Below are 16,764 nucleotides of genomic sequence, written 5' to 3'. Positions count from 1 at the left end.
CGCAGGAACCTCCTGTGTGCGGGATGGATGGGCACATGCAGATACGCCTCCTTGAGATCGATGGAGGTGAGCAGATCCCCTTGTCGCATGCAGCTTAGGATCGACTGAAGAGACTGCATTTTGAAGCGCTTGTAGGCCAGATGTCTGTTCAGGCGCTTCAGATCTAAAATGGCCCTCCACCCCCCTGAACTCTTGGGGACCAGGAAGAGAATGGAATAGAACCCCCTCCCTCCCTGTTCTGGAGGAACTGACTCTATTGCGTTGATCTGCAGAAGATGATCTATTTCTGCCTGCATGAGAGCCCTCTTTACAGGGTTCCTGGATAGTGGGCAGCGAACAAAGGTCCGCGGAGGGGAGGATAGAAACTCCAAGGTTAGGCCCCTCCTGATGGTATTTAAGACCCACTTGTCCGAGGTTGTTTCCTCCCAACGGTCTGCATAGAATTGCAGGCGGCCCCCGATGGGAGGAGACCCCAGGCGGTCACTTCCCACGTTTAAACTGACGGTTGTGGGAGCCCCCACGAAAGGGTTTCCGAAAGGACCCTTGATTGGATTGTCTGCCCCTGGAAGAAAAGCTGTTTCGTTCCTGGGACCTGTCAGAGGACTGGTTAAACTGTCTCTGGGAGGAATAGGAAGAGGTGGAGGCCTGGGCACCTTCCTGTGCCCGAAAGGCCTGTTTCCTGAACGAGCCCTGACCTTTTTTGTCATGCTTCCTGAAGGTGGAAGGGAGGACCTTCCTCTTATCCTTCGTCTCAATTAGGAATTTCTCTAGGGAATCCCCAAAGAGATTGTCCCCTTTGAATGGAGCTGAAGCCAGCTTCCACTTCGCCTTCATGTCCGCCTGCCAGTGCCGGAGCCAAAGCAGGCGGCGAGAAGTGATGTTAGACGTTAGTGCCCTGGAAGCGAACTTCGCTGCATGCAGAGAGGCATCAGTGGCATATTCCACAGCTGTAATGATCTTGTTAAGATCATGTCGCCAACGAGATGCTTCAGATGGGGGCTGAGATCTTAGTTGGCGCAGCCATAGTAGGGATGCTCTCGTAAAGAACGAGGCAGAAGTGGAGGTTTTGATCGCCCAGGCAGCCGCCTGGTGCGTTTTGAGACAAGCCTTTTCTGCCCTCTTATCCTCTGCCTTTAACCCTTCTAATAGCTCGGCCGGGAGATTAGAATTAGAGGTCAGAGAGACCACAGGGGCATCCACCTCTGGAGGTTTCAAAACATCCTCCAGCCTAGGCTCTAAGGGGTACAGTGTTTTGTCTGCGCCACTGGGGTTGGCCAGGGTACCTGGCTGCGCCCATTGGCGCTGGATAACTTCCATGAACATATCAGGGACTGGTATCAGTTCTGGGTCAGGGGTTGTTTCGCTGAACAGCCCTGCCATGAGGTCCTGGGATGTAGAGGGGACTGCCTTGTCCTTAGGTTTGGCACCAAGCTCAGTAGAGGCTCTGGCCTTGTGTAAAATGGCCTTGAACAAGGATGGCTTAAAGAGACCAGTGAAGGAGGGCTTGTCTGGAGGCATATCCTCATCCTCTGAGAGAGCAAATTCCTCAGCAGTCTCCTCCTCCCACGTAGACACCTCTGTGGTGATAGAAGTGCCCGGGGAATCGAGGACTCTGGTCCGCTTTTCCCCCAGGGGGCGAACAGGCCTAGAGGCCTTGCCACCCCTGCCTTCCTGTAGCCTCATGGCCTCTACCACACCCTGGGAAATAGCCTGCGTGATGAGATCCCTCATTTCTGCTGACATAGCTGGGCCCTTGTCCTCTACAGGCCTGGATTGGTCATAGGCCTGTCCCTTGGCACCCCTAGGAGGATCTCTCTGATCCTCTGCATGAAAACAACATTGAAAGGAGGGGATATCCTCCCTGACTGAAGAGCTAGGAGAACCTGGATAACCCAGAGAGGCTGCAGGGGATCCTGACATGGAATCCCTATCACAGAAGGATGGAGATCTATCCCCCATTTCCTCCCCCTGCTCTATCTCCCTCTGAATGGGTGGGGAAGGAACTGGCCCAGCCTCACTTGGTAAGGGTGCAGAGGGAACCTGGGGCCTAGCAGACTTGTCCTTTAGGGAGTCCTGCCCCTTGTCCCCTTGAATTTTGGGGGCCTTGCTCCCAGCTGAAGAGTGGGAAGCTTTCCCCCCAGCGCCCTTGTTTCCCTTTCTCCCTTGGCCTGAGGGATCTGGCCTACTGCGCTTTGCAGATGGCCCTGCCAGCTCCTCCCTTCGCTCCAAACCTTCATCAGCCATCCTTGGTTGATCTTGAGTCGAAGAGGTCGCTGCTGAGGGAAGGGCAGTGGACGCTGGCCCAACGGCTCCAGAAGCGTCTGCAGATTCAGTTGGGAGGCTGGATCAGGCACCAGGACACTCCTTGCCGCTTCCCCTTAGGTGGCTGGGGAACTTCAGGCTTGCTGGAGACCCAGGCAAGCCCTCGCAATCCTCCACGGCTGTCTGCTTGAGGCAGAGAGGCTCTGCTGCTTGCTGCTGCTGTCCGGTAGGCAAAAATGCTTCAAAAAAATGGCCGCCGGCTCTTCTGCGCGCCAAAAGCCTCATTTAAGGTCCAGGCGCTTCCTATTGGCTGCAGCCGAAAAGCGCGCCAAAGCAGCGCTTTTCAAAATGGCCGCCGCTCTCCCGATCGGCAAAAGACGCTGCTTGGAAAAGCGAGGGCTTTTTAAAAAGCCTCTTCTCCAAAGCGACCAGGGAAACACGGGGATTGCCGTCCTTCCCTGCGCTCGCCAGCAGTCGCCGGACGAGCGGCCTCGCTTGTTCCCCCAGCTGCGACTAAGCAGCTGTGGAACCGATCGCTGCCTCAGCCTTACTCTTGTGAAATCTTCTTCTTGGTAAAAAATGAAAAAGGAAAATAAAAAGCCAAAATAATAAAACCTGGGGAAAAATCCTAATAACAACTTAATCTTAACACATAAATTACTCTAAATTCCCTATTGGAGAACCCAGTCTATTTACTCAAAAACTGAGAGTTCCCCAAAACTAGTCCTATCGGGCGGACTGAGTTTTTAAAACTGGGCCGGAAGAGGCAAAGGAGGCGTGGCCAGAGGGGAAAAATCTACTCAGTCCTTGGGCAAACAGGCTGTGTTAACCCATCCTTGGACTCTCCAAGCAGCGCTATGGAGAAACACATAGCTTAACTATTGAACCTAATATAGTAGTATTGAAATTTACCTACATGGTATTGTAAATTCAATTAAACTGGCAGCATACAAAGGGAGTATATAATCTTATATATACATAGTATTATCGCTCACTACACATATTAAGACTTGAATTTTGTCATAGTCAAAAAATGTCATTGTCCTGAGTTTTAAGATATTTTAAATCTACAGCAATCAGATTATAAATCTAAATACGAGTTCTCCATAAAGCAAAAGATGGTGCAAATAAAATGTTCCAGTATATTTATAGAAGATTAATAGCAAATAGAAGAACAAATAGCTGTTGCATCTCCCATCAGTTTTTTCTTTAGTCCTTTCATCCACCTATGGTGTAAATCTGGACCTGTCTTGGTGAACAACATAATAAAAATGGTTTATTTGATTGTTATTGGAGTGGAGGTAGAGGTGGGACTGATTGCTTTTTTATTGCTTTTATACTGGGTTTTAATCTTGATAAGCTGCCAGAGTCACTGAGAATAAGTTGGGCAGCCATATAAATTTTCTTACATAAATAAATAATAAACAAAATAAAAAGACACAATGACTATCTTGTCCTTCTACATCAATATTATAGAACCAAAAAAATTCCAAGTTAGGTGTCAGTGTTCCAAATATCATGCAGCCCTGACATTAGGCTTATAACAGATAGTTCCTCTTCATTTATAATGAACATGTGGCTTTAAAAGTGAATTGCTCCAAAGATTACACTGTCATAATTTATATAATCATAGTTTATTGAATATGATTCAGTTGTTGAAGTAACACATGCTAAGCCAAAATCAAATGAAACACATTTGGCTTAGTGAATATGTGGATCTAATCATTGCCAAATATACTCTATTGTAAATAATGTTTGTATCATAAAAAATTAGTGTTTATAGATCAGTAAACAAGTTTAGAATACATACATTAGTAGAACTGTGGTATCCATAAAGCTGTAGACGCTGATATATAGCAGGATGAGTGAAGAGTTGAATTTCAAAATAAAACCAGTAGAAAAAAAGGAAAGAAATCAACAATTAGTAAGATATACAAACCTATATTAAAATATTATGTACAATGCTTTACAGCTAAGGCTATAAGCCACATTTTAATATGTAGATTTTTAATTACCTTTAGATCATATTTTGACCTTAAAAATACAATTATGTGGAAGGAGGGGGACATAACTAAGGCAGAATATCAGCAAATAGCCCGAGCCTGTAAAGATGAAGTGAGGAAAGCTAAGGCTCACAATGAAGAAAGGCTTGCCACAAAAGTAAAAATTAACAAAAAAAGCTTCTTCCAACATGTTAAAAACAAGAAAAAAGTTAAGGAAACAATTGGTCCATTGCTAGGAGAAAGTGGCAAGAAGGTGACAAGCAACAGGGAGAAAGCAGAACTATTTAACTCATGTTTTGCATCTGTCTTTACACAAAGGGATAAAACAGTCCAACCTATCAAAAGCAGCACCACAAAATTAGGAACACAAATTGAAATAGGGAAGAAAATGGTAAGTGAGCACCTGTCTACCCTAGATGAGTTCAAATCACCAGGACCGGATGGATTACACCCCAGAGTTCTGAAGGAACTAGCAGACGAGATCTCAGAACCACTGAATTATATCTTTCAGAGATCCTGGAACACCGGGGAACTACCAGAGGACTGGAAAAGAGCTGATGTGGTTCCCATCTTCAAAAAAGGGAAAAAATTAGATCCAGGAAACTACAGACCTATCAGCCTAACCTCAATACCAGGAAAGATTCTGGAAAAAATAATCAAGCAACGAATTTGCGAACACCTAGAAGCAAACAAAGTAATAGCCAAAAGTCAACATGGATTTGTCAAAAACAGATCATGCCAGACTAATCTTATTGCATTCTTTGATAATGTGACAAAATTAGTGGACCAGAGGAATGCCGTTGATATAGTTTACTTGGACTTCAGTAAGGCTTTTGATAAGGTAGACCATAACCTACTACTAGATAAAGTAGAAGAATGTGGGTTAGACAGCATCACCACCAGATGGATTGGTAACTGGCTGACCAACCGCACTCAACGTGTAGTTCTCAATGGAACTGCATCTACATGGAGGGAAGTATGCAGTGGAGTACCCCAAGGCTCTGTTTTAGGCCCAGTACTCTTCAACATCTTCATCAATGATTTGGATGAGGGAATAAATGGGGAACTCATCAAATTTGCAGATGATACCAAGCTGGCAGGAATAGCCAACACTCCAGAAGATAGGCTTAAGATACAGAAGGATCTTGACAAACTTGAACATTGGGCACTATCTAATAAAATGAAATTCAATGGTGAAAAGAGTAAGGTTCTACATTTAGGCAACAAAAACGGAATGCACAGGTACAGTATAGGTGATACCTTACTCAGTAGTAGTAACTGTGAAAGGGATCTTGGAGTCCTAGTGGACAACCATTTAAATATGAGCCAGCAGTGTGCAGCAGCTGCGAAAAAAGCCAACACAGTTCTAGGCTGCATCAACAGAGGGATAGAATCAAGATCACGTGAAGTGTTAATACCACTTTATAATGCCTTGGTAAGGCCACACTTGGAATACTGCATTCAGTTCTGGTCGCCACGATGTAAAAAAGATGTGGAGACTCTAGAAAGAGTGCAGAGAAGAGCAACAAAGATGATTAGGGGACTGGAGACTAAAACATATGAAGAACGGTTGCAGGAACTGGGTATGTTTAGCTTAAGAGAAAGAAGGACTAGGGCAGACATGATAGCATTATTCCAATATCTCAGAGGTTGCCACAAAGAAGAGGGAGTCAAACTATTCTCCAAAGCACCTGAGGGTAGAACAAGAAGCAATGGGTGGAAACTAATCAAGGAGAGAAGCAACTTAGAACTGAGGAGAAATTTCCTGACAGTGAGAACAATTAATCAGTGGAACAGCTTGCCTCCAGAAGTTGTGAATGCCCCAACACTGGAAGTCTTTAAGAAGATGTTGGATAGCTATTTGTCTGAAACGGTATAGGGTTTCCTGCCTAGGCAGGGGGTTGGACTAGAAGACCTCCAAGGTCCCTTCCAACTCTACTATTGTATTGTATTGTATTGTATTGTATTGTAAATGTAAGACTAATAAAGAGAGTTATATCCCTATCAAAATACATACAATTTTTTTTTAGGAAGTTACAATTGTTCATACAAAGTGTTAGAATCTTCTTCTTTTTGGTTGGTTCTGGCTCTTCCAAAGAAAGGAATAAAGCTGCTGGAGGAGATGAAAGAAGAAATTGCAAGGTTCTTTCTAACATCTGAAATAATCTTATTTAAAGAGCTCTTCATTGGTACAAATGATCTATTTACAAACATCTGATTATGTCTGTTACTTTAGTGTGTGTGTGTCTATCTCTGTTACCAGCAAAAACCTCCAGAGGCTTAGGTGCCCTTCATGCTATTCATCTATATATTTAAAATATCCCATGTAACATTTGCAATAGGCTCTCATTTACTTTTGAGTTATTAATTACTTTTAAATAAAACTCAAGGCCTTTGGACGGTACATATAAGGTGTTTTAATTAAGATAATTATCCATGTTAGGTATACAAATGAAGTATATTAGATACGTAACAGAGACATTTTAGCAAGGATGGTTATTACTGATGATGGAAACATTTTAAATGGTTTTTTAAATAAAAAAAATGGTATACCAAATATTAAAGTAATTGCAGAAGTATTTTACTTCAGTTTAGAAAAATCCTCAGTATGGTAGTCATGTGAAAAACATTGCATCTATAATAGATAAAGTAAATTTGAGTTCAGCTGTAATAGTTTTAACTGTCCAATAAATTATTTTTCATGTCAAAACCATATTCCCTTTAAAAAAAGATTGAAAGGCAATGCTAAAAATTACTAAACTTATTTTCCCTAATCAAAATCAGGTGCGATTATACTTGCAGCTTACAATGCTGTAGAAAAACAATGGTTTATTCCCTCAATCTGAAGATATATTTGCTTGCTTTTAAATCAGATTTTGTGCTTCTACAATTTCTGTTTCAGTTAAAGTTTGAACTATGATAAAAGCTCATGTTCATCAGAAAAGAATATGTGCAACTGCAGTTATTACTGTTATTGTACTATTCTTATCCTACTAAGAACAACATTCAAAGAATTATGAAAAACTTATTCGTTTAAAATCCTTACCAGCATTGCACGCTTTTCTTCATTTCCTTTTCTTTCTTTCTTCTCATTTTTCTTTCTAAATATGTCTTGCAGCTGAAAAAAAATAAATTGTATAATCTATGGTTATTTATTTTAACAATGTTTATGGACAATATCTTAGTTATAATACTTTGGGATACGATGTAGGAAAAGAGAGCCTTAGCTTCAGCTGAATAATATAAGTAATATCACTGATATTTATTTTTAATATAATCATTTTAAATAGTTTTTAACTGCTATTCTCCCATAGATAAAAGCAAATGCAGTATTATGTTAAACAGCACATTGAAATCTCAATTTATTAATAAATGAAGTTTGACAGTCCCATAGGTCCTATGCAAACAAATACTGTAGATGTTGAGAGTTTCCTCCAAGAACTGTCATCTGAATCTTTTTTATTAGTAGCAGGAACCAACTCTGTAAGTTTGCATCTGATTCAATTAACTTGATCAAAATCTTATACACATACCTCATTGACGTGCTACATTTAATATTATGCCAAAGGTACAAAAACCTTGGGCCAAAGATAATATGAAGTCTATCAGGTGGTATGTTGTAGCCTTAACTTCCTCCGCCCAATTCTTTTATTAATTGATTTTCTCTGAATTGTAAGGCCTCTCATCTCACAAAAGTGAATAAAAATGCAAAATAAGCAACAATAAACAATTGCCCCTACCCATGCTGGAAGTGGAGCTTGCTGTGTAACCCATCAGTCAAGGAACCTTGGTAGGCAGGATCCAAAAGAGCCTTCTCTGCTATGCGCCAACCCTCTGGAACATCCTGCCCCCTGGGGTAAGGTTTGTCCCTACCTTCTCCAAGGGTCTAAAGACCAGGCTTTGCTGGTTGGCCTGGGGTCTCATTACCACACTGGAGGTGGCTACTGGATTAATTAGCTGACACGACCACCTCCTTGTGCTTCCTGCTTCCCCTCCGCTCATCTTTTAATTCACATTATTGTATTTTATTGCTATTTTTTATTGTTTTCATTGCTTTGCTAGTGTTTAGATTTTTATCATTTTTTTCTGTTTCACTTACAGCAAGCAAATCTAACAATAAATATAAAAATTAAAAATAAAACAGAAAAAGCAAAATAAAAACCCAATAACAACATCAGTATGTGTACATGTGCAAACGAGAAAAAAATGTTGCTTTTTGTTTGTGTGTACTGGAGAATGTAAGGCAAGAAATTGTGTTTTTGATCATATATATATTTATTTTTAAACTTGGGAATTAAGTATCAAATAAATATAAAACTAGGACTCACATGTTGAAATGGGGATCAACACATAAAACCATGATGTTAACATTTATCACCGTACATTCATTTCTGAAATATTTCTATGTGACCCAATAACTTAATGATAACTTTATAACTAGCAAATGCACTGTGTTTTTAGAAATATCCAAGTCTCTGAACCAATATTGATATTCATTAAAAGCATAACAGTTCTACTGAAAATGTACCACTTCAGAATAGAAGGTGAAGCTTCATATTCTATTTATTTTCTCATGAAAATTTCCAAATATAGAAAGTTATTTATTAAATAAGAATGGTTCTAGCCTCACTTCTTTCATCTGGCATATTAGCTTTCCAAGGAAAGAACATTCTTAAATGTAGAAACCTTCATCGTGTAATCTGCCACCTGCACTCTGTACCATTGACCCAAGAGATTACACCATATGTTCTTTGAACATTTGAAACAGCTCCCATTGGACTAAACTGTAAGGTTAGTTTTTAAAAAAGGTAAAAAGAGTGTTGGTAATTGAAAAGGCAAAAAGACCTTTTTTTAAAAAAAAATCTTCCATGCTTTGATTTTCCTTACACCAGATACAGGGAAGAAGATCTTGTTGCATTCATCAGTAAAGCTCATTTGATCTTCTGGAAATGAACCTTTTATGTAGAAGAAGTGCTACAGGATACCAAAGAATTCAGCAGTGAACATGAATTAATCTAGGAGCACTTTTCATAGGAACATTCATTGTCTAAAACAAAATAATGGGATTGACTGTTGAAAGCTGAAGGACAAAACAACATCTCTTGTATCAAGGGAACAAAATCCCTCTGTTCTCTGACCTCAAACCTATGACATAAACAAACAGTTTTTTTAAAAGACAAAAATCTGTTAAGCATTTGATGACTTAATTTAGATAATTTTTAATGTTTTGCTGTATACAAAACCTTCTGGGTGTTATAAACCCTACATTATCATGTTTCACATTCTTTATGCAATGAGACTTAATAAATATCAACATAAAGAGTAATACTGTAGACTTGGTTTTATTGGTTTCCTTTACATAAAAGCTCACTCAAGAGTTTCCTTTCAAGATCTTTTACATCTTATAGTCAAAGGCAAAATAGCAGGTACTGGAAAAGTCTTAGGTTTATATTAAATATTTATGTGGGAGTTTTTTTTTAAAGCCCCTGTTCTATAATGTTGGTCACAATTTACACTCCTTTCACATCCAGGCTCTTTTAAATGTGAACCGCAAACATTCTTATTTAGATGAAATTGCATCATAATCTTCCTCCTTCTCAGTAGTGATTTACAAAATGCCTGTGCTTCATATTTGCAAATCAGATATCTATCATTTCATACCTTCAAAATGCCAGTTCAGCCCCAGACTTATTCCAGTTACTCAGTCTATTAACTGGAGAGGACATTTGTATTTTTATCCCCTACTTTCTTACCATACCACTCTGGGTGCTTTCAAACTGATGGCTTCTAAAGACAATAAAAAAAAAACCCTGTGAAATAAGGGAAATGTATGAATTGATACTTATGAAATTTCACTGACCTTTGAAAAATGCATGAAGAAGGAAGAGTGATATGCATTAAAAGCTCTACAAGCTCCTCCTATCTCCCTTATTTTACTTACTTTCTCAACTTTCTTCTTCAATTCACCTTCCTCTTCTCCCATATCTTTTCTTCCATTTAGGCTTCACAATCACATAGGGGTATTAAACAACCACCCTGGATGTTTCTTAAGTAATCACGTTTTATCATGAAGCCCCTCCATGTGGAATTCCCCTTTGGGAGAGGGGCTTGTGTGTTCTGTAATGCTGGCAGCTGTGCTAGAGGTATACGACCAGGAGGTATACCAGAACGGTCACCCAAGCCAGACAGGTCTCAATGAAGGACTCAGATTAAGAGTAACCACAAACCCACTAACCATGATGAGTCAACAAAAAGAAAAAGCTGTCGCCCAAGTTAACAAGGACTGCAGCAGTTGCTGTCCTTGGGCAGCTATCAAAAAGTGAGTTACAGGCTTGAAGAAAGAGCTGGCCACCTACTCCACAAAAAACTCACCATAGAAAACTCCACAGAAATTTTTTTAAATATATCAAATAGGATGCCTAACGTTAGGATAACAGGAATTCCAGTTGCTGAGGCAGCTATTGGCGGAAAAGAATGCGCTTTATAGAGATACATCAGGTAATCACATGGAATCTCAGAGGAATGAGTGGGTAAATAAGATATTGTCAAATAAGAGATGATCAGGTTGGAAATTGACCACCTTGAAGCTATACTGGTCATATAATAGCTTTTTCCAGTTTGAGGATTTCACTATCTATTATTCAGGACATGATAAGAGGAAAACAAATGAAGTGGCATCTATTGTAAGCAAGAAATTTGCTGGAGCAGTGGAAACCTTCTCAACCATCAGTGACCAAATTATGACCATCAGAATTTACATCAAGCCCTCAGAATCACAGTGTCCAAATCTATACCCAAATGATTGCTGCAACAGAGCTCGAAATAGAGGGCTTTTATGCCATTATCCAAGGAACTCTGAAACAAGTGCCCCAAAATGTCAGAATCGCCAAGATACGACTGACCGTAACATCATCAACATCATCATCATATATGGGAGAATAATTTGTTAAGGTAGATATTAAGTGGGAGATCTTTTTTCCTTTAGGATTTGAATTTAAGTAACATTTATTTATCAAAAATAATTTCGCCTTTGAAAAGATTTTTAAAATTTAAAAGACATATTAAAAACATTTGAAAAAAGAAAGTAACAAATTTAAAAAGTAACATGTAGCATACCTACCACCAAGAACTCTTTTTTGTCCACCATTTCATTTCCATCTGTATCAAACATGTTGAATGCTATTCTAAAACCAGCATGCGGTTCTGTCAAGAATGATAAAAAAAGATGTTAAGAGAAAAGAAATATTTTAAGAATTTTACTGAAACTAAAGGCAAAGTTGTACGCTACACTGGCAGATATTCATATATGAATGCAACATTCCCCAAATCCTAAGGGAAAATGGGGTGACTTACTGTATTTTTTGGAGTATAAGACACACCTTTTTCCCTCAAAAAAGAGGCTGAAAATCTGGGTGCATCTTATACACTAAATATAGCATTGTTTGCCTCCAGAAACCCCGTCCTTCACCAAAATGGCTGTGTAGAGCCTGTAGAAGGCTTTCAGTGAGCTTCTGGGGGCTGGGGAAGGCAGAAATGAGTAAAAAACAGGCCAGTTTTTGAATTTTGCCCCCCCCAGCCCCGAGGAGTACACTATAAGCCTCCTAAAGGCCATGCATGCAATTTTTTTGACAAAAAATGGGCTCATTTTTGTGAAAAACGGGCTGTTTTTTGCGCATTTTTTGCCCCCCAGGAGCACTCTGCAAACCCCCTAAAAGGCTATTTCATGACTTTTTTTGGAAAAAAAAATGGGGCCATTTTTGCGAAAAACAGGTTGTTTTTGGGAGGTCTGCAGAGTGCAAAAACATTTTTTTAAAAAATTTGCCTCTTCAAAAACCTTGGTGCATCTTATGCTTTGGTGCGTCTTATACTCCAAAAATACGGTACTTACTAGCAAAAAGGGTGCTATTTCTGTACCTATACTTAACTTTTCTCCACACCACTTTTTCAGCAAACCTGTTACTAAATGTATTTTCAGCTGTATGAAAAATGCTGACCTGTGTATTGAAGTGAGAAAGGGTTCATATCAGGTAAAATCAATCTGCCAGCCCCATTTTGCCTTTTTACAGGAATGTGCAGTATTTCAACTATAAAATCGTTATTATTACACACAATTTGGTCCTGTTTGGTCAAACACACTGTACAGAACTTGATCCACTTTAAATGACAGCAGAACGCTAATACCCTTTCCATATATGTATTATTATACCAGCAGAATGCTTTCCCCCCCATATTTCTGGTCCTCCAAATGTTATTATCAACCTCCAATTACTCATTTCTCCTTTGTTTCTATGTTACAAGAGCCTTGTCTTTCTTCAAAAGAGAATTAAATTTGTGGCAGTGTTCAATATTCAAAATGTACTGATATTCCATGCCTTTTATGAAACATTACAATGATATGAATGCCAGAATGTATAGAGTCCATGAAATATCATTTTAGATGCGGGCTACATAGTTACAGCAAAGGTTTAGGTATAGCATAAGCCTCGCATATGGAAAAATGCTAAACCACTTTACATTTAATAAAGTTCCACTGTTGAGTTAAAGAGGTCACTTTTTTGAGTTGGCAAAAAACTGTACAGTATTAGTATGACGTTTGCTGTCCCCATTGCCAATTAGTATCATGTTTATGTTGCTTCTGTTCCCAATCTCTATCAGTCTTCTGATTTCTTTTCAAGATAATACTTTACAGATTTTATTCACCCTGAGGTTGCTGTCAAAGTAAAGGAAAAATTAATACTATAAAGCCAGCTTTTCTAAGTACTAACTGTGCTGCACAGCTAGTTAGCTATTTAAATAAGTTTTGGGTTGTTGCCTTACCACAAGACACCAGAAGCTGGGAATTAAGAGAGAAGTTCCTTTCCATTCTGAGATGTTGATGATTTTATCCAAGAACTGGGGAGTAAATTGATTTTCCATATAGTCTTTTGAGTAAGGAAAATTTTAAACCAAACAATCCCATACATACTTTCTAAGTATGATCAGGTAATTGTTTCACAAGTATCAGGGCCAGCAATTTAAAACTGAGAAGTAAAAGTTAAATTTTATTTGTTACTGTTTGTTTATCAATAATAGGGAGTTTTCAACATTTCCACTATAGTAATTGCTATGCCAGTGTTTTTCAGCAGAATAAAGGATATAACTTTATCAGAACAGCTGCTAAGCTATTATCCTACATTATCTAAAGAAATTGTACTTGTACCTTCAATTATTTTTAGTAACATTTTGCTAGGAGACTGCAAAAACAAATTACTTACAAATTATTTACTAACACATACAACATTAACATCACACCCATTCATACATGCATCTATGGAAAATACATTTTACTCTGAATGCTTACTTGTTAAGATACATAGTAAAAAGAGATATTCCGTGTAAGAAATTATACCTGAAAAAGCAAATCAATAAATTAGCAACATTTTTAATTAAATATTAGCAAATCATGATTGAAGTTATAGTAAAATTATTTATTTGCACATCATTCTATGTTTGCTTCAAGGAATTAATGGGGGCTAACAAGATTCCTCTAATTTTATTCTCACAACTAGTTAAAGCCCAGTAACCATCACCCTGTCATGCGAGTGCATTTTGGGAACTTGGGAATTGGCTCCTCTGTATGATTGATTGCAGTATCCTTGGTCATCTTGACTATGATTTGAGATGGTGTTTGCCAGTTTAAATGACTGTGTGTGTCCTTACAAACATGGTGTTTGCTTAGTGACCATAGTGATGGCGAGCACAAAAAGGGTTAAAAAAATTGGGTCCAGTCATGTGGGTGCCTTGACCTATTGCTGTAGCAACACACAATCGGAAATCTGGTCTGAATTGCAGTTGTCAGCAACTAACCATATGTACAATTTTTAAATATTGCCCATATTGATGCTGAAAAAACAAAATGCCAAAGCAAACTCAAATATTTTTGACTGCATTTTCTTTCAAAAAAGATACAGATGGACATATGAATTTTATATTAAATTCAAATTAACAGCATACTACTAGCAGTACTGGTACACTATAATCTCTAGTCGAGAATCAAAATGATTTCATAGTAAAAAGAAAGCAAAAAGAAAGCAAATATTCTACAAAGCAAATATTCTTCAGTACCCCTTTCTTGGAGATTCCTGAAGAGCTTTGATGATCCTTTCCAAACTGGTGGAGTTTCAATAAGTATCTGATTCAATTCCTGCAAATTAGTTTTTTAAAAGAGATGATGACATTGTCTTCATAATAAACACTCAGTGCATTTGCAAAGCTATACCCACTAACATATTTCTAGACAACCCATCATTGTACAGTCACAGAAAAGTTCAGATCCCATGGAATTTGAATGTTTAGGTTGAAAACATTCTTGAAAAACACTTGAAAAGTGTTTTTCTAATAAAAATGCAGATTAAATTATAAAATATACAAAGTAAGACACCAAGAGTTACTTTACAGGGGAGATGGGTAGCATAAAAAAATAATATTAAATAAATAAGACCTTGCATACTCGTAGACCATTATTATTATTTCCATACATGAAATTGAGAATGAACAATTTGCCTAATGCTACTACTGCTTGAGTCAATGTATAAAATGTAATTTGGATAAGAATTGTAACATACCTGTTTTGATAGTGTCTTCCACTGTTTTGTCTCTAAAACAAATACAAAACCAATTACTTAAACAAGTATTTAAAAACATGCTATTATATATGGCTTGCATAATCAATGTTCATCCTATCTCTTGTCACATTAGGAAATTAGAAACACATTTTAAAACTGTTCATTATTATGATCTTATTGATATGGGACTATCATGTATGGTGAATTAATATTAAAACTAAGATGTAATTCAAAAATAGTAAAATTTGGGAAGGAAAAATGTCCATGCAATTTTTTTCACAGTAATGACGAATTAGTTTGCTATTGTTTTATTCCAAGGTGCTTTTTGACCTTCCAGTCTAGGTAATAGCCATGACATTCCCTGGCAGTCTGTATTTGCCTGATAGATTAACTATTAATGATAATATTCAACCTAATACTTTCAAAATAAATCTGAATAATTAATAATACGCTGTTTATAAAAAAAATCTTACAAAATATAAATCCATTTAAAAAGTAACCATATCAAAAATAGAGCTGCTGCAACAAAATGGGATTAGTAGCTGACATAAACTAAATTAATTGAAATGGACGAGCTAGGAAAACAAAAGAGAGAAAAAAGAGGAAAATGATATTGAATGGACAACTAATTTTGTTGGAGTGCTTGTAGAATATTGGGATGAAATACATACGTATGTATTATAGAAAATACTTTACTTTTTCTTAAAGTTGTATTTAGAATTAAATATTTATAATTAAAAATGCTAGCTATATAATCTAAAACTAAAAGATTTTAGCTTTCAGTGCACCCTTACACAAAATGCATATTTCAGAGTTACCCTAAAACAAGATGAATGGCCAATATATATAGTCCTAAGCTCGGAAAGTAGCCTTCATTCAGCAACTACAATTGGGGCTGATAACATGGTCATTATGGGGAGAAGCAGTCACTAAATGAAACCATGACTCTATGTCAGGATTTGTCACAAAGTTACTTTTTCATTACTGCCGTGACTGTGAATGGTTACTAGACGGTGGTTGCTAAATAAGGGCTACCTGTAATTTCAACTAATCATTGCAGTCTTGGATTTAGACTGCTGCTCTTCACTTCCTGTTCATTTTGCTGCTATTACTGCTTCCCTAATTTCAACAGTGATACAAGAAAATATACACAAAAGGCCGTTTTTCAGATATTTTGGCTCCCAGATCAAGATACAGTAGACTTTAAACCTATTTATTCTTGACTTTATTCTCTTTCTTTATCTATGTAGAAAAATGACCAAGTTGGTCTTGTTCAGAGTTTATGTTAATAAACATTCGGAATTTTTAACTTGCCGCAATTGTCTTTATTAGAGCAATGGAACACTATTGATTCTATTTCTAAATAGATTTAAATTACATGTGAACACAAATGTAATACCTATCTGCAGTCAGCTGCATCAATCCCCAAGCTTGTGCTGCTGACTGAATCTACAACACTCCAGAGCTATATTTGTTCTCCTGTGCGCTGCTTGGAGAGTCCAAGCATGGGTTAAATTCAGCCTATTTGCGCAAGGACTGAGTTGAATTTTTAACCACGCCTCCTCTTCTCATTGAGGACCAGTCCAAAAACTCAGTCCAGCCCAATTCAGACACGTTATTGGGGAGATCCTCAGTACTTGTGCGAATAGACTGGGACTCTCCATTAGCTAACATAGGACCTTTCTTATTTTTGTATTTTGTTTATAGTTAGGTCCAGGGAATTTCTTCACCTTTGCTTCAGTTTGAAATTGCTGGTGAGGGTTGGGATTCCAGCGCCCATCGCTGACGGAGCTTGCGCTCATCGGGGCATTTGTCTAGCGGCTGCTGGCAAATGTGGGGGGAGGTAGGAGGCTTCCTTTTCCCCCAGCTGTCTCTCATCTTGTCGCGGCTGCTGG

General features: G+C 38.3%; 1 protein-coding gene across 1 annotated transcript in view; it reads right to left on the bottom strand.

Moving 5' to 3' along the window:
* MICU3 (mitochondrial calcium uptake family member 3) overlaps positions 1-16,764 on the bottom strand; it is a 59,067-nt gene that overhangs the window by 20,001 nt on the left and 22,302 nt on the right. The window contains exons 3-8 of the mRNA XM_081960039.1: positions 14,870-14,901; positions 14,370-14,448; positions 13,606-13,653; positions 11,386-11,468; positions 7,312-7,383; positions 4,073-4,108 (exon numbers count right to left, since the gene is read on the bottom strand). Of these exons, the coding sequence (XP_081816165.1) occupies positions 4,073-4,108; positions 7,312-7,383; positions 11,386-11,468; positions 13,606-13,653; positions 14,370-14,448; positions 14,870-14,901 (350 nt within the window). The remainder of the gene's footprint in view (positions 1-4,072; positions 4,109-7,311; positions 7,384-11,385; positions 11,469-13,605; positions 13,654-14,369; positions 14,449-14,869; positions 14,902-16,764) is intronic.

The sequence above is a fragment of the Natrix helvetica genome (assembly GCF_964273705.1).
Source record: "Natrix helvetica genome assembly, chromosome: 7".
NCBI lineage: Eukaryota > Metazoa > Chordata > Lepidosauria > Squamata > Natricidae > Natrix > Natrix helvetica.
The sequence above is the reverse complement of the archived record's forward strand: the minus strand, read 5'-3'. Positions and strand labels throughout refer to the sequence as shown.